This window comes from Corvus hawaiiensis, chromosome 5, assembly GCF_020740725.1.
Source record: "Corvus hawaiiensis isolate bCorHaw1 chromosome 5, bCorHaw1.pri.cur, whole genome shotgun sequence".
In the NCBI taxonomy this organism is placed as follows: Eukaryota; Metazoa; Chordata; class Aves; order Passeriformes; family Corvidae; genus Corvus; species Corvus hawaiiensis.
Window position 1 is genome coordinate 46,572,166 of NC_063217.1, and position 15,709 is coordinate 46,587,874.

A 15,709-nucleotide genomic window follows, 5' to 3' on the forward strand; every position below is an offset into this window, starting at 1 on the left:
GGGCCGGGGCCGGGGCCGGGGCCGGGGCCGGGGCCATGGTCCAGGCGTTCGTGTTGCTGGCGCCGGGCGGGCCCGCCGGCCACGGCCCCTGCCGCGTGCTGTACGCGCGCACCTTCGGGACCCCCCCGGAGACCGCCCTCGGGGGTCCCCGGCAGCGCCTTCGCCGCAAGGAGCAGCTGCTCGTCGTGGCCAGGTACCCGGGAAATCTCCCTCTGCAGGAATCCCCTTCCTGCGGATGCTGGGCTCGGTGGGAGCCTCCCATCTCCTGAACCTCCTGGTGCTCTCCATCTCCTGAACCCCCTGGATTTGTGACACCGCATCCCTCTCCTTGAGAGCCGTGATACACCCTTTTTTTGATGGGAGGACTCCTGGGCTTTGCTGGACCCCCAGGGCTGGGACACTTATTCCTGAGGGGAGCCTGGGCCCGGTGGGACCCTCAGAACTGTGGCAGCCCCCTTTTCGGGGGACATGGCTCAGCGAGAGCCACAGGACCATGCCCCCCATTCATGAGATCCGCCCTTGCTGGGGATGCTGGACTCGGCAGGACTTCCGGGATCCTGTTCCCCCAACAGAGGGGTCACTCTGTCCCTGTATGAGGCGGGAGTCCTTTACATGAGGGTCCCTCTTTTCTCTTCCAGGCAAGTGGCCTCGCATTGCCAACTGCTTCAGTCATCCTTGGGGCGCCCATCCTCCCCACAGCTCCCCCAGCTACCTGATGAGCCAGTGTCACTCCAGGATGCTCCAGGGGGTCTTTTCCAGATGCCCCCTGGAGACCCGTTCCCTGAGCGGGTGACAGTAGTCTGGTTATCAGTGCTGGCCCTCGCCTTTGCCTTGGTTTGTGAACCCCAAGAGAATCTGTCATTGGCTGAGATCACCCTGCGGCGCCTGGCTCCCCGCCTGCTCCTCTCCCTGCGCCTCCTCGGCCCCGGCGCTGACGTCCTGCTCCGTCCTGATGCTGCTGATGGCCTCCTGGATCGTCTCCTGCCCCATGGGCAGATGCTTTTTCTCAACGAACGTTTCCTCCAGGCAGTGGACCGGGAGCTGGGCATCAAAGCATCCCGCTGAGCTACAGATGATATTCCCGCCCAACATCCCCAGATATGTTTTGGGGATGAGAGACAAGGGAGGGATCTGACATGGTCACCAAGCCCTAGTGGGATGGATGAGAAAAGTAGTTCTGGAATAAAGAGCAACGAGCCAACTAAGAGCCGGGTTTTAATCCATTTATACGCTGACAGTGTCATGGGAGAGCTAATAGCTATCCCCATAAATCCATCTGGAGCTGGGACAGTTCTATGTTCCTGTGCTGTTTTCCTGCACCGCGTTCTGCACCACTCTGCATGCACGTGACAGGGAGCGGAGGCTCCACGTGGCTGTGAATGGACGCTAAAAGAGGGACCCCGGATTGTGGTTACCCCAGTTGGGCACTGTGGGGCAGGCAGGGGGCCTCCGGCAGGGAGACATGGCTCTGGGATGGGATCTTGCCATGGGACACGGGGTGTGCATCTGGCCCCAGGGCATCAGGGTGTCTGTGTGGGGGATTAAATAAACAGGCAGCAGGGCAGGATGTAGCCGTGTGCCTGGCACAGCAGGTGGTTGTCCCCAGATGGTGCTGCTTGGGGCCAGGGGACCCATGTGATGCCCTGGGAGGTGGCAGGAGCTGGCACCCACCTCCTGAGCTCTGCAGGGTTCAGTGGGGAGCAGGGTCCTACCCTAGCAGTTTGTGGGTGCTGGGAAATCCAGGGAGCCAGGACCTGGCGTGCATGGCTCTCCCACCAGTGTGCCAGGAACAGGCTGGGCACTGCCAGGCCCTGGAGAGGGGCAGTCACAGGGCCAGACCCCAAAGTGCTTCCCCTTGTAACTGCACCAGTAAAGCTGGAGCACCTGAGAAGGGGTGCTGGGCACTGGGCTTCAGCCACGATGGGTCTCTGGCTGTGATGGGGCATCTCACTGTGCTGGAGATGTGGGGGTGATGGAGCCCAGTGTGGCATCCCATAGGGAGCACTGAATCTCAGCAGGCAAGGTACCGTCTTCACCTTCCTGTGCGATAGCAGCTGTCATATACTGCACCCACAGCTGGGCTTGAATACAACCAAGAGGCAAAGAGACATTATCTTGGAGTGTTTCAATGGTGTTAGCAATTAATTTTTGATGAGAATCAACTCGAATCCGAATGTATGGGCCATTATTGTGTATGCGCTCATAGGATTCCAGTTGCTGGATTTTAGTATCACCTGGTTTATGGACAGAATTCCCTTGCAAATCAGTCACCTGAATTGGACCAAATGGTGTAGTTTTTTGTGGTGTGATTTACTCTCTACTCTGAGGTGTAGTAGATGCAGGGGGAGTTTAAGGAGATAAAGAATCATCTTTTCCCTGATTCTCTGTTGTGGGGATCACCCTGTATGTTTCCATCCCGTGTAAGTCTGCTAGACTTTTGCTGGAATTTTGATCTCTCAGTCACCATATATGGTAGCTTTTTAGTATCAGTTTGCTGACCCTGACCATCATCTGTGTTTCAGCTTTAATTAGGGATCATAATGTTATTTCCTCATCATCAGCTGAAAATGCAAATGTTACATGTAATTTTTTGTCAGAGTAACAGACCCGTTTACTGTCTTCCAACTCCCTCATTGGATACAATTTCTGCAAATGGTCCAGATGCTAAATCCTGCACTGGTGCCTCCTTTCCCAGAGACCCCACTGACCTGGCCTGGGCCAGGCACCACTTGGCTTCTGCTTCTCCTTCTCCTTGATCTCCTCCTGGAGCAAGAGCAGCGCCTGCTCCATCATGGTGAGTTCCTGTATTGCACAACCTGCTGGACCACATCATCCAGGATGGAGAAGATCAGCTTATTCAGCCCTTTCCTAAAAGAGGCATCAAAGGAGCACCCAGGAAGGCAGGAGGGAGGCACACCCTGCTTGCAGCACCCTCAGCCAGGTCCCAGCCAGTCTGGTCCCCAGCCAGGACAAGCAGGGACACTGCAGGGCAACACAGTGCTCATGGAGCAGTGGGGGGAGAGAGGCAGAGCCCACTCCAAAACCGTCCCAGGCCCCAGCTGCTGGCACTTTGAACCTCCTTCACATCCTCTGTGCTCCGTAGCCAAGCCAGCTCTCGTTAACCATTACAGCCTGGGCACGGCAGGAGGGTGGAGGTGCCAGGGCTCCTGGGCACCAGGGCACACAGAATCCTGAGAGGTACAGCTGCACCAGCGATGGGCCTGGGTGGCAGAGCTGTCCCTGCAGCTCCACAACCCCATGGCACTCATTAAAGGGGCTGTAGCTGGGGGAGAAGTGCAGACAGGTGGGAGGAGAGGTGATGCTGGGCTCCATTCCTGACCCGTCATGGCTTGGGCTTAGTGCATGGCCAGCATTCACGTTATCAGGGTGGCATCCTGCCAGGGATCAGGGCATGCCCCTGTGGCACTGGCAGTACCTCTGCCACATGTGATCCGGGCTGGACGTTGCCTGATGGGGCACTGCCCTGGGCACAGTCCTGCTACAGGATCCAGTACTGCCCCAGGCACAGTCTTGGTACAGGAGCCTGCCAGTCCCGAGGTTGTGGAGGCTGCCAGCAGGGAAAACAGCCAGTGCTGTGTGGACCCACTGTTAGCCATGGAGCAGAAAGATGTAATCAGGCAGGAGCTGGGAAGCCTCCATGGCATCCCTCTCTTCAAGAGCTTCATCGAGGGCTGGCCACAGGTGAAGGCTTTCCAAGCCCGTCCAGACAACCTGCTCATCTCCACCTACCCCAAATCTGGTGAGTGGTCCTGGGGAAGGGTGCAGGGGGGATGGGGTGACACCAGCCTTTGCAACGCTGTCCCTGTGCTGCAGGCACAACATGGCTGAGTGAGATCATGGACATGATCTACCACGATGGTGATGTGGAGAAGTGCCGACAGGATGCCATCTACAACCGCGTGCCCTTCCTGGAAATGAAGGTCTCCAAAGGGCCGAGTGGTGAGCTTCCCCAGCCCAGCTGCCTGGCTTGGGTGGAGAGGAAACAGAGCCAGGGTGGGGGTGAGAGTGCTGGGGCTCACACCTTTCAGTCCCCTGTGCCACAGGTGTTGAGCAGCTGGAGAATACCCCATCCCCACGGCTAGTAAAGACCCATCTCCCGGTTCAGCTCCTCCCGACCTCCTTCTGGGAGAAGGACTGCAAGGTAACATGGCAGGTGCCCCCCGTTTCTCTCCCCGTCTGGGTTGGTGGGGAGGAAGCATCACTCTGTACCTCCCAAACACATCCTTGGCTCTCTCCAGATTATCTACATGGCCCGCAACCCCAAGGATGTTGTCATCTCCTACTACTACTTCCACCACATGGCCAAGATACACCCTGACCCTGGCACAAAGGCTGAGTTCTTGGAGAACTTCATGGCTGGCAAAGGTTGGGGCTGAGCCACAAGATGCCCACCCTGAAATGCCGGTGGGAAGGACATCCCCCGCTACCCCAGTTTTCAGTTAATCCCTTGACCATATCCCACAGTGGCCTACGGGTCCTGGTACGACCACGTGTGCGGATGGTGGGAGAAGAAGCAGGAGAAGATGCTCTACCTTTTCTATGAGGACATGAAGAAGGTGAGAGTGGGATGGAGGGGAAGGAGCCCTGGTTGCCCCCCAGCTTTTTTGGCAGTCTCCTCATGTCAACCACCCTGCAGGATCCACGACGGGAGGTGCAGAAGATCTTGCACTTCCTGGGCAAGGAGCTGGCGGAAGGAACAGTGGAGAGAATCCTGCACCACACCTCCTTCCAGGAGATGAAGAAGAACCCTGCTGCCAACTATGAAACCATGCTCCCCACCATGATGGATCACAGTGTCTCCCCGTTCCTCCGAAAAGGTGGGGTTTGGCCGGTGGTGGAGGATGTGGGAAGGATGTCCCTGGATTGTATTTCAGCCCCCATCTGTGGGTGCAAATATTTCATGTGTGAGGATTTACCCCACTTATTTTCTCACCCCCAGGGATCTCAGGAGACTGGAAGAACCACTTCACTGTGGCCCAGAATGAGCGCTTCAACCAGCACTACCAGGAGCATATGGCAGGCTCTGACCTCCACTTCCAGATGGAGGTGTGAGGGGCTCATCCCACTTCCCAGGAGGACTGTGCTTCTTCTTGCTCTCCCAGTGGGGAGGGTGGATCCAGATGGAGATTCTTGCACTAATTCACTTTTCCCTGTGCAATAAATTGTGATAAATGGAGGTTGAGCCATTGCCTGCAGGGAAAGTGAAGGGGGGGGGGGGGGGGGGGGGGGCTGAACCCCCTGAATTCTAGGCAGTGTCTGGGAACACCTTCATGGTCCTCAGGACAGAGGGTGGGCACACAGTGGATTTTTAGCTGGTGATGTTCAGGTATCACCAGGAGTGGGCACCCAAGAACCACCACTGGCCCCTGTCAACTTGGGCTGCACCAGCGAATTCAGCGCTGCCACAGCCCTTGCGTGCACAGGAGCTTTCATGCTTCTGGCTTGTGGCAAGTTTCTTGACAGAGCGGGCGGTGGTGAGGCTCTCTTTGGCCCAGCTGGAGCTTGGCAGCCCATGGTCTGTGGAACAAAGGTGAAGGGAGGCAGCTCCCTGCTGGCATATGGCCAGGTTCAGCAACATCACTGTCCTTGCTGGATAGGGAGCACACCCTGCAGCCTCCAACGTGGCTGCTCCGTGCCCTTGCTCTGGGATGGCTGGAGCAAACCAGCCCCTGTCCCACTAGGCACAAGGGTGTGCTTTGGAACCCCAAGTTCCCCATTTTGCCCCATTTCTGGCCGGTTCTCGAGTTTCCAAGATTGCAGCTTTTTGGCAAGACAGCCTCATGGAGTTGTTCTGTCTCCAAAGAGACGCAACTCAGATCCGACAGCTAAAGAGCAGCAGTGCTATGAGGGGACCTGTTGCACAGGAATAAATCCTTTCCACACATTTATTTAAATGCCACTGGAGATGTCTTCCACTGGAAGATGTGCTTCCCCAGCTCCTGGTTTTGCCTGCCCTGTTTACACACACAACGAATTTTGCTGGCATATGAACAGCAAAACACCTGAACACCTGCCATGGCATGTCCCATCTCACCGAGAACTTGGCCCTGGGGCCAAATCAGGGATGTTTCTCTCAAGGCTGCCAACAGCTGAGCTGCTGGCCCTGCCCAGCTGCCATCTCTCCCGCCCTTACCACTCCCTCCCGGCTCGGAGATCTCCTGTGGGAAGCAGCTGGGAATGAGAAGCATTTCACCACCAGCGGGACCTTTAAACACTTTTCCCAGAAGCACTTGTGCTTTGCAACCTCGCAAACTTTGGACCCGTATTTGAGTGGAGTAGGGGTGCCACCAAAGCCTGAACCCCACATCCCGCCCGCAAGCCCCACATTGGTGTGAGAAGCTGGGGACATCCACGCAGGTGACTCTTGGATCAGTACAGGGTGATGTTCAATCCCCCGGGATGTGGGTTGGGATTTCCTCCCTGTGTTTACCTCTGCGGGTGGAGGGGGAAGCTGTGATTTCCACTCCCGCTACCCATGTGCGTCCCGGCGGGTGCTGAGCACGGACAGCTCATCACAGGCATCTGGGGACCGTCCCCATCCCCGCTCGCCCGTCCCCTGCACTCCTCCCACCGCAGCACCGGGACCAGGTCGCTCCAGGCTCCTGTCCCAGCGGTGTCCTGCACCCTCCCACCGCCCCGCGCCTCCATCTTCCACGCCTCCATCTTCCACGCAGGGGAAGGCAATTAACAAATCCCACCCCATAAGCGGCGGGCGAAGCTTTGCCTCCTCCCTCCCAGAGTACCCGGAAAAAAGGCAAGTAACCGGGGGAGGGGCTTTGGCTACGGTCGTTTCGGGGTGCCCTGGCCTTCATAAGCGGAGGGCCTGCCGGGGGGGGGAGGTGAGGGGTACAGGGACTCTGTGTCCCCACAAGCCCCCAGGAGATGGAGCGAGACACCAAGCCTCTCTCCAAAAATCACAGCATGAGGGTTTTGCAGCTGGCATGTCCAGCGTTTCTATCCGGGCTGGTGGGTGGAAAGGTTTCCTGGAGAGAGTCGTGAGTCCTGCTCCCCGTTCATGTCTCTGCCAAACTCTCACTCAAGCCCCCTGAAAGCAAGGCTTCCCCGGGCTGCCGTACAACGGAGAGATGGGGAGCAAAAAGCAAAGAGAAAGCAGCCTAAAACTCCAGCCAGGAATGCCCGAAGAGCTTTTACTCCCAGGAACAGTGCTGCCAGCTTGGTATGGGCAGCTGCCCACTGCCTGTCTGACCTGAGCCCCCCAGAGCTGACCATGCCCCTCCACACTCCCTGCACCACCACCTGGGCCCCATAATCCCCACAGAAGACAGGTGCCACCTCCCATGGTGTCAGCAAGCAGGGCATGGTTTCCTTCCTATGGCTAGGATGGCTGGGTTCAGCAGGGATTTTGGGGCCCCCAGGGAAGGAGGTGGCCCTGTGATGCTCCTCACTGCCAGCCAGCCCTGCCACATGTCCCTGTTCCTAGCAGGATGGCTGATACGGACACCTACCTGCGGCAGCCCTGGCGCACCGTGTATGGCATCCCCATGGTCCATGCCTTTGCCCTCAACTGGGAGCGGATTGACACCTTCCAGACCCGCCCTGAGGACATCGTGGTGGTCACCTTCCCCAAGTCTGGTGAGCATCCCCAGGCACCAGAGAGGGACTAGGCTCAGGAAGAGAGGTAGCAACTTTCATATGCCTGGGCTGGGACCAGGGACATGCCAAAAGTCAACACTGGTAAATGGTGACCGTCTGGTGCCTGACATGGGGCTCCAGTGGGAATGGCATCAGCTGGGCACCCGACATCTCCCCGCCAGGCACCACCTGGGTCAGCGAGATCGTGGACATGGTCCTGAAAGGCGGTGACCCAGAAAAATGCAAGCAGGATGACATTGTGAACCGGGTGCCCATGATGGAGTTTGCTGCCCCTGGGAAGTTGCCAGCAGGTAGTGGGGTGGCAGAGGGAGGTGGGTGGCAGTGGGTGGTGGGGGACAGGTTTGGTTTTGTATGGGAGGGCACTACAGTGGGATCACTCCTGAGGGAAATCCTTACAGGCACAGAGCAGCTGGAGTCCATGCCATCCCCTCGAGTCATCAAGACCCACATCCCAGCTCACATCTTGCCCAAATCCTTCTGGGAAAACCGCTGCAAGGTAACAGGCTGGAGTGAAAACACTTGGAGGAATCCAGCAGACATAAGGTGGCTGCCTGCCCTGTTAGGACCTTGCAAGTTCCCACATGCCAACAAGCTTTCTGCAGATGATCTATGTGGCGCGCAATGCTAAGGACGTGGCTGTCTCCTACTACCACTTTGATTTGATGAACAAGTTCCACCCACACCCTGGCACATGGGCCCAGTACCTGGAGGAGTTCATGGCCGGCAGAGGTGGGACAGGGCACCCCTGGGTGCGTGCAGGGGACCCTGCAGGGGACTGCCACCCACTGGCTGCTCTCCCCATGCAGTGGCATATGGTTCCTGGTACAACCACGTCAAGGGCTACTGGGAACGCAGGAAGGATCACCCCATTCTCTACCTCTTCTACGAGGACTTGAAGGAGGTGATGGGGCGGGGTGGATGGTGGTGTGGGGTCTGGGGGTGGCAGGAGGGGTGAGCGTTGGCGCGTGTCCCACAGGACCTCCGCCGGGAGATTGCCAAGGTGGCCCAGTTCCTGGGGCGGGAGCTGCCGGAGGCGGCGCTGGACACCATCACCCGACACACGTCCTTCGAGGCCATGCGGGACAACCCTGCCACCAACTACAGCAAGGTGCCCTCCGACCTCATGGACCACGGCGTGTCCCCCTTCATGCGCAAAGGTGAGCGGCTCCGGGGGGCCTCTGGCGCACCGTCCCCCCGGCCCCTGCTGAGCCCGTCTCACCCGGCCACAGGCACCACGGGAGACTGGAAGAACCACTTCACCGTGGCCCAGAACGAGCGCTTTGACCAGGACTATGCGCAGAAGATGTCAGGCAGTGACCTGTGCTTCCGCACTCAGATCTGAGGAGACACCGCCGGACGCCCCCCAAATCCTCCCTGTGCTGTGATGGCACTGCTGCCGTGCCAGAGGCTCCTTCCTGTCCTCTGGGACTGCTGGAGAGAAATAAAATGTGCTCCCTAACCCTGCCATGGGTGCTCACTGCCCTGAGCCTGTGCTGATCCCAACCCAGCTGTCCCCCCGGGGCTGCTGTCCTCTTCCTGGGTTGCGGACAAGCAGGTGTCACCCCTCAGCCACTCTGGTGGGAGAATTGCCAGCAGCAGCTCATGGGATCACAGAGGGTTTTTGCAAAACTGCGTGTGGGGGAGGTGTTGGGTGGGTGTGGGCAGTGAGAGGTGTCCTCCCCATCCTCGCACAGCGGGATGCAGCCTGGGACATGTGGGGGAGAGCAGGACTGGTGGGGCTGGTGACGTCCACTGTGGCCCTGCCTGCAGGTCAGTGGCTGCCAGTTTGTCCCTGCACTCGCTCCTCCCTCCCGGCAGCTGCTGGGCTGGCAAACATTATTGCCCTCGGCGCCCTGCCTGTTTCCTTCTCCTTCCCATATAACCGCTGCAAGGCCCCGAGTCTCCCTGTCCTCTGCTGTCCTCCTGGTGTCACCATCCCGGTGTTACTGTGCCCAGCACAGAGCAGCAGGTCTTAGGTGAGATGGGTGTCCTGGGGTGCACTGTGGGTGTTCTGCCTATGCTCAGCTGCACAGAGCTGTATGCTGTGGGGTCTAGGGTGGTGGTTTTGGGGTACTTTGGGTTTGGGTGCAGTCAGCACCCCTAATCCTTCCCCTTACCTTGGGTCTGCTGCAAAACCCCAGGCACCCAGTTCCCTGCTCCCCTGGGGTGCTGAGGCAAGGGGAGAGGTGCTAGTCTAGCCTATTCCAGTCCTCTGGGTCTGCGTGATGCTGGCACACTGTGGGCACCCCTGCCCTTGCCAGGGCTCTGGTTGTGCTCCTGTCCCCACCGCTGGGACCTGTGTCCCCAGCAGTGGGTGCAGCAGTGGCCATGGTGACCTCTGGTCTGTGCTCTGGTGCTATCACTGCCGCTCCCTGAGCAGGCACGGTGCCAGGTGACCGGGCTGCCCTGGCTGGTGGCTGCCCTGAGAGACTGGGGAGGGCCTCCCCTCATCAGCCAGCCCTGCCATGTGTCCTTGTCCCCAGCAGGATGGCTGATCCAGATCCCTATCTGCGTCAGCCTTGGCTCACAGTGCATGGCATCCCCATGGTCAATGCCTTTGCCCACAACTGGGAACGGGTCGATACCTTCCAGAGCCGCCCCGAGGACATCGTGGTGGTCACCTTCCCCAAATCTGGTGAGCATCCCCAAGGCAACAAGATGTGCTGGTACTGGGTGGGCAAGTGTGTTGTCCAGCTGAAACCCACTGCCTGGGGGCATGCAGCACATTTGGGGGCTGTCAGGACAGAGTTTTGTGGGATTTCCCTTTTCCCCCATGGCATCTGGTCAAGGTCTGAGGGATTGCCAGTGCTGAGACACCCGATGCTGCCCTGGCTGCTCCCCTTGATGAGTTCTTTCCCCAGGCACCACCTGGGTCAGTGAGATTGTGGACATGATCCTGCAAGGTGGAGATCCTGAGAAGTGCAAGCGGGACATTATCAGCAAGAGAGTGCCCATGCTGGAGTTCTCTGCCCCCGGGAAGATGGCAGCAGGTAGTGAGGTGAGGGGGCACCCCACAGAGGCTGAGTCCCAAGGGTCTTTGCCAAGGGCCCACTGAGGAAGTGCTTTGGGATCCCCCAGGAACGGACCTGCTGGCCACCATGCCCTCACCCCGCGTGGTGAAGTCTCACCTGCCAGCACATATCCTGCCTAAATCCTTCTGGGGAAACCGCTGCAAGGTAATCCCGAACCCTGGTCCCTTCCCTGAGGGGTATTGCAACTCCCCTGTTTCCCTGAGACAGGAATCGCAACTGCTTCCTCCAGCATCCTAAGTGGTCACGGGAGTTCTAGGAGCTGGAGCATCCTCCCTATCCTGGGGGTCCTGGGGATGCCCCTCATACCTCCATGGCTCATCTGCAGATGATCTATGTGGCGCGCAATGCCAAGGATGTGGCTGTCTCCTACTACCACTTTGATTTGATGAACAAGTTGCAGCCGCACCCTGGCACATGGGCCCAGTACCTGGAGGAGTTCATGGCCGGCAGAGGTGGGACAGGGCACCCCTGGGTGCGTGCAGGGGACCCTGCAGGGGACTGCCACCCACTGGCTGCTCTCCCCATGCAGTGGCATATGGTTCCTGGTACAACCACGTCAAGGGCTACTGGGAACGCAGGAAGGATCACCCCATTCTCTACCTCTTCTACGAGGACTTGAAGGAGGTGATGGGGTGGGGTGGATGGTGGTGTGGGGTCTGGGGGTGGCAGGAGGGGTGAGCGTTGGCGTGTGTCCCACAGGACCTCCGCCGGGAGATTGCCAAGGTGGCCCAGTTCCTGGGGCGGGAGCTGCCGGAGGCGGCGCTGGACACCATCACCCGACACACGTCCTTCGAGGCCATGCGGGACAACCCTGCCACCAACTACAGCAAGGTGCCCTCCGACCTCATGGACCACGGCGTGTCCCCCTTCATGCGCAAAGGTGAGCGGCTCCGGGGGGCCTCTGGCGCACCGTCCCCCCGGCCCCTGCTGAGCCCGTCTCACCCGGCCACAGGCACCACGGGAGACTGGAAGAACCACTTCACCGTGGCCCAGAACGAGCGCTTTGACCAGGACTATGCGCAGAAGATGTCAGGCAGCGACCTGTGCTTCCGCACTCAGATCTGAGGAGACACCGCCGGACGCCCCCCAAATCCTCCCTGTGCTGTGATGGCACTGCTGCCGTGCCAGAGGCTCCTTCCTGTCCTCTGGGACTGCTGGAGAGAAATAAAATGTGCTCCCTAACCCTGCCATGGGTGCTCACTGCCCTGAGCCTGTGCTGATCCCAACCCAGCTGTCCCCCCGAGGCTGCTGTCCTCTTCCTGGGTTGCGGACAAGCAGGTGTCACCCCTCAGCCACTCTGGTGGGAAAATTGCCAGCAGCAGCTCATGGGATCACAGAGGGTTTTTGCAAAACTGCGTGTGGGGGAGGTGTTGGGTGGGTGTGGGCAGTGAGAGGTGTCCTCCCCATCCTCGCACAGCGGGATGCAGCCTGGGACATGTGGGGGAGAGCAGGACTGGTGGGGCTGGTGACGTCCACTGTGGCCCTGCCTGCAGGTCAGTGGCTGCCAGTTTCTTCCTGCCATCACTCCTCCCTCCCGGCAGCTGCTGGGCTGGCAAACATTATTGCCCTCGGCGCCCTGCCTCTGCCCATATAAACTGCTTCCGTCACCCTCCCATTGTCACCGTCTCGGTGACATTGACCCCTCCTGGTGTCACCATCCCGGTGTTACTGTGCCCAGCACAGAGCAGCAGGTCTTAGGTGAGATGGGTGTCCTGGGGTGCACTGTGGGTGTTCTGCCTATGCTCAGCTGCACAGAGCTGCGTGTTGCGGGGTCTAGGGTGGTGGTTTTGGGGTACTTTGGGTTTGGGTGCAGTCAGCACCCCTAATCCTTCCCCTGACCTGAGGTCTGGCCCAGTTCCGTGCTTCCCTAGGGTGCTGAGGCAAGGGGAGAGGTGCTTGGTCTGGGTGATGCTGGCACACTGTGGACACCCCTGCCCTTGCCAGGGCTCTGGTTGTGCTCCTGTCCCCACAGTTGTGACCCTTGTCCCCAGCAATGGGTAGAGCAATGGTTGTGGTGACCCCTGGTCTGTGCTCTGGTGCTATCACTGCTGCTCCCAGGCAGCCACGGTGCCACATGACCAGGCTGCCCTGGCCATAGTAGCCTGCCAGGTCTTTGCCCATCTACTTCCTGCCCCAGCAGCAAACTCTCCCACTAATACAAATCATTGGCAAGCTTACTGGGAAAGTCACAGGGAAAGGCTTGCCTTGGGAGCACGAACAGCAAACATGAATGAAAAGGTGGAATGGAGAGAGCAACTCCTCCTTTCTGTGCTGGTGAGCCATTAGATAAGTCCCATCATGTCTATACCCTTAGGATATGCAGATTTGCCTATCACCATAGCACACAGCTTTCCCTGGGAGGTTGGACAGATGCTGGCAAGACAGGAGTGTGTCACATCTGCAGGGAGCTTGGGCAGGTCTGCTGCTGCTCCTCACTGTGATGCCATGATGATTTTTTGCCTTTTCTTTTATATACCTTTTATATAATTTTATGTATCCTCAGTGTTCTTAGCATGCATACATATAATTCCTTAAGTCCGATAACTTAGCATAATCCTAGTATTCATCCTAGAGGCCTCGCAGTTGGAGGCTGGAAAGCCCTACGCTATCCTGAGAAACCAAGGTCCTCTCAAAAACACATCCTATAAACTAAAATTAAGCCCATCCAGGAAGGAATTCCTCGAAATGGGGGAATATCACGCTATTCATTTAAACCTCTCATTGAGAAATCTTTGTTAGATATGCTAATTTACAAGGTCTATAAAATGGGATACGCGATCTGTCGTGTGTGTGCATTTTGGCACATTCCACCTTGGAGAAGTAGTGCACCATAAGAATCCTTATTAAATACCGAGGTAAAAACCCTTTTTTCCTTAACTGTGTCTGGCTCTTAATTTTTAAAACCAGAAAAAGTCATCAACTGTAGAGCTGACAAGGACAGGGTGCAGCACCTATTCTCCATCAACAATGCAGATTCCTAGCAGGGACACCAAGCTTGACCTGAACCTTCTCTAATTTCTTTATTGTTTTGGCTTTGCAGAGTGGAAATGGCTCCAGTGCCAGCCACCCTGGTGTCTGTTGTTTGCATGCCAAGGTGCCCCTGCAGCATTTCAGCAGCAGTGAAGAGAGTTGATAAAATCTTAAACTGAACTAAAAAATCCAAATGCAGTGCTATAAACCTAGCCCCTGGTGTTTTCATCCTGCAGTAACAGTGCAGAAGTATAAAGACAATTTATTCAAGAAAGATGACTGTGGTGAGGCTATTTCATCTCACTAACTTTTGCTGGAGTTTCCCTGTACCCTGGGGATTACAAGCCTTTTACTGAGCACATGCACACGTGACTTTGCAGAATTGCTCAATCCTGTCACTTCTGCGTGTACTCAGGGATGAGCCAACTTTGACATTTTCCCAATATAGTAACCTCCCTTCCCCTTCCCAACCCGCCCCCCCCCCCAAAAAAAAAAAAAAAGATAGTCAAGACTTTGAAGTCTGCTTTCAGACCAGAAGCTGCTTCACTGCATTAAGTGAAAGGGAAAGCACAGAGTCATTTGGTGCTTCTTCAGGGCAAAAGCTTCCCTTTTCCATCCTGGCCCGGAGTCTTTGAGGTGCTGGCTGGCATCAAGGTTTTCTAGAAATCGAAGTTCCATGCACACCACAACTCCCAGCCAGCCAGCACAATGGTGAAGAGACCAGTGTGTGGAAAACATTAGTTTGCCTTGCCTAACTTTTGAATGAGGGCCTTAGCCTTGGGAACCCTGTTGTTTTTTAACAAGTCTGGAGGTTGCATCACTGTCGGCAGCACTTCTATTAGTAATGTTAGATGTGTGAAATACAGGCACTTAACACCATCAACTTTCTTCTGCCCCACTTCTCTCTCCTTTGCTGGATTTTGTCCTCTAATCCTCTCAAAATGCTTGTCTTCTCTGATCTGAGTGATCTGAGCACCATCTTTAGAGCTGGCCATGGAAACAAGACAAATTTAACTGTTTGGTTCCCCTAGCAATAAGTCTCATTTGCTATGGAGGAATTCAATACTAAAGGGTTGGAAACAAAAACCAAATTCTCATCTAAGTTTTTATCCAGGGAAGCGGTCACAGCACCAAGCCTGACAGAGTTCAAGAAGCATTTGGACAATGCTCTCAGGCACATGGTGTGATCCTTGGGGCTCTCCTGTGCAGGGCTAGTAGTTGGACCTCAATGATCCTTGTGGGTCCCTTCCAACTCAGGACATTCTATGATTCTATGATCTGCTCTAGCCCACATCAACATGGCCTTTCAATAGTTGCTGGAAAAACTTTAGATTTCATATGGGACTTTACAAAATAAGCTAAATTGGCCTGAAAAAAAATCTCACTCAGGATACCAAGGTCTGGTAGTGTGGAGAGACTAGTGAAATTCCTGGCCATAAGGCCAAATTACTGTTGAAATATGGTGGCATAATAGTCCTGGATTCTGAGGATTTAGAAAAAGCCCTGTTGAATATTATGGACAATACTTAAAAATCATTGAGATGCACCTTTAGATTCCTATATTTTCAGGTTATTAAACACTTGTCTAGATCTCCAGAATCAAGGGCCACAGAGCCAACACAGGTAACATACCAGCTTTTGGAAACTCACATAGACAGCAACAATTTTTGAAAACCTCTGCAAACAAACCACAAGATTCACTCTTTGTTCCTGTTGACAGTTCATAAACAAATCTACTACCTAACAAATAATTTTGTTTTGCTACTTGGGACCCTAAAAGGAGTAAAAATGTCTTTTTAGCAGTCAGACACCATATTTCTTATCTTTAGGATGCAAAGTCCTCCTGAGAACCTAGCTTTGTAATAACATTATAATATAACCTGGCAAGGGAAAGACTATCTCAAATATTAAATTCCCAGAGCCTAACAAAGCAGTGAATAAACACAGAATACATGCCTTGTTGCCATCATCCTGTATTTTATTACTTCCTCCTTTTGAAAAGTCCAGTTCAGAGGGTAACTTACTTAAGCTTCTTCTGCCTGATAACCAATCCCTCTGGAGCAGCCCAGGCA

General features: G+C 56.0%; 4 protein-coding genes across 8 annotated transcripts; all 4 read left to right on the forward strand.

Annotated features, from left to right (window-relative positions):
• Window positions 1-1,205, forward strand: AP5S1 (adaptor related protein complex 5 subunit sigma 1). Its single transcript, XM_048304738.1, has 2 exons — window positions 1-193; window positions 639-1,205. The coding sequence occupies exons 1-2, from the start codon at window positions 36-38 to the stop codon at window positions 1,063-1,065; spliced, it is 585 nt and encodes a 194-aa protein (XP_048160695.1). The 5' UTR covers window positions 1-35; the 3' UTR covers window positions 1,066-1,205.
• A 92-nt stretch (window positions 1,206-1,297) lies between these two features.
• Window positions 1,298-5,197, forward strand: LOC125326457 (sulfotransferase 1 family member D1-like). Its single transcript, XM_048304731.1, has 7 exons — window positions 1,298-3,760; window positions 3,835-3,960; window positions 4,065-4,162; window positions 4,260-4,386; window positions 4,486-4,577; window positions 4,658-4,838; window positions 4,961-5,197. The coding sequence occupies exons 1-7, from the start codon at window positions 3,364-3,366 to the stop codon at window positions 5,071-5,073; spliced, it is 1,134 nt and encodes a 377-aa protein (XP_048160688.1). The 5' UTR covers window positions 1,298-3,363; the 3' UTR covers window positions 5,074-5,197.
• Window positions 5,198-6,224: 1,027 nt separating this feature from the next.
• Window positions 6,225-9,094, forward strand: LOC125326458 (sulfotransferase 1B1-like). Of its 4 annotated transcripts, XM_048304733.1 has the most exons (9): window positions 6,230-6,378; window positions 6,696-6,775; window positions 7,466-7,614; window positions 7,797-7,925; window positions 8,034-8,131; window positions 8,238-8,364; window positions 8,442-8,536; window positions 8,612-8,792; window positions 8,865-9,094. In XM_048304733.1, exons 3-9 carry the CDS (start codon window positions 7,467-7,469, stop codon window positions 8,975-8,977), a joined length of 891 nt encoding a protein of 296 aa, XP_048160690.1. In that variant the 5' UTR covers window positions 6,230-6,378; window positions 6,696-6,775; window position 7,466; the 3' UTR covers window positions 8,978-9,094. The 4 variants fall into 4 exon arrangements, with proteins under 4 accessions (XP_048160692.1, XP_048160691.1, XP_048160690.1 ...); XM_048304734.1 differs by lacking the exon at window positions 6,696-6,775 and having other exon boundaries at window positions 6,229-6,378; window positions 7,463-7,614; XM_048304732.1 differs by lacking the exon at window positions 6,696-6,775.
• A 320-nt stretch (window positions 9,095-9,414) lies between these two features.
• Window positions 9,415-11,849, forward strand: LOC125326459 (sulfotransferase 1B1-like). 2 transcript variants are annotated; one of them, XM_048304737.1, is made up of 8 exons: window positions 9,415-9,611; window positions 10,119-10,270; window positions 10,497-10,625; window positions 10,714-10,811; window positions 10,993-11,119; window positions 11,197-11,291; window positions 11,367-11,547; window positions 11,620-11,849. In XM_048304737.1, exons 2-8 carry the CDS (start codon window positions 10,123-10,125, stop codon window positions 11,730-11,732), a joined length of 891 nt encoding a protein of 296 aa, XP_048160694.1. In that variant the 5' UTR covers window positions 9,415-9,611; window positions 10,119-10,122; the 3' UTR covers window positions 11,733-11,849. The 2 variants fall into 2 exon arrangements, with proteins under 2 accessions (XP_048160694.1, XP_048160693.1); XM_048304736.1 differs by having other exon boundaries at window positions 9,531-9,611; window positions 10,122-10,270.
• The last annotated feature ends 3,860 nt before the right edge of the window (window positions 11,850-15,709 follow it).

What these genes read in the sequence shown, in the direction of transcription:
- AP5S1 (XM_048304738.1), top strand. Translation starts at nt 36, where the DNA reads ATGGTCCAGGCGTTCGTGTTGCTGGCGCCGGGCGGGCCCGCCGGCCAC. An exon ending in CAGCTGCTCGTCGTGGCCAG is followed by an intron (nt 194 to 638) that starts GTACCCGGGAAA and finishes TTTCTCTTCCAG; the next exon opens with GCAAGTGGCCTCGCATTGCC.
- LOC125326457 (XM_048304731.1), top strand. Translation starts at nt 3,364, where the DNA reads ATGGCCAGCATTCACGTTATCAGGGTGGCATCCTGCCAGGGATCAGGG. An exon ending in TCTGGGAGAAGGACTGCAAG is followed by an intron (nt 4,163 to 4,259) that starts GTAACATGGCAG and finishes GGCTCTCTCCAG; the next exon opens with ATTATCTACATGGCCCGCAA. An exon ending in TCTATGAGGACATGAAGAAG is followed by an intron (nt 4,578 to 4,657) that starts GTGAGAGTGGGA and finishes ACCACCCTGCAG; the next exon opens with GATCCACGACGGGAGGTGCA.
- LOC125326458 (XM_048304734.1), top strand. Translation starts at nt 7,467, where the DNA reads ATGGCTGATACGGACACCTACCTGCGGCAGCCCTGGCGCACCGTGTAT. An exon ending in CCCTGGGAAGTTGCCAGCAG is followed by an intron (nt 7,926 to 8,033) that starts GTAGTGGGGTGG and finishes AAATCCTTACAG; the next exon opens with GCACAGAGCAGCTGGAGTCC. An exon ending in GGAGTTCATGGCCGGCAGAG is followed by an intron (nt 8,365 to 8,441) that starts GTGGGACAGGGC and finishes CTCCCCATGCAG; the next exon opens with TGGCATATGGTTCCTGGTAC.
- LOC125326459 (XM_048304737.1), top strand. Translation starts at nt 10,123, where the DNA reads ATGGCTGATCCAGATCCCTATCTGCGTCAGCCTTGGCTCACAGTGCAT. An exon ending in GGAGTTCATGGCCGGCAGAG is followed by an intron (nt 11,120 to 11,196) that starts GTGGGACAGGGC and finishes CTCCCCATGCAG; the next exon opens with TGGCATATGGTTCCTGGTAC. An exon ending in GTCCCCCTTCATGCGCAAAG is followed by an intron (nt 11,548 to 11,619) that starts GTGAGCGGCTCC and finishes ACCCGGCCACAG; the next exon opens with GCACCACGGGAGACTGGAAG.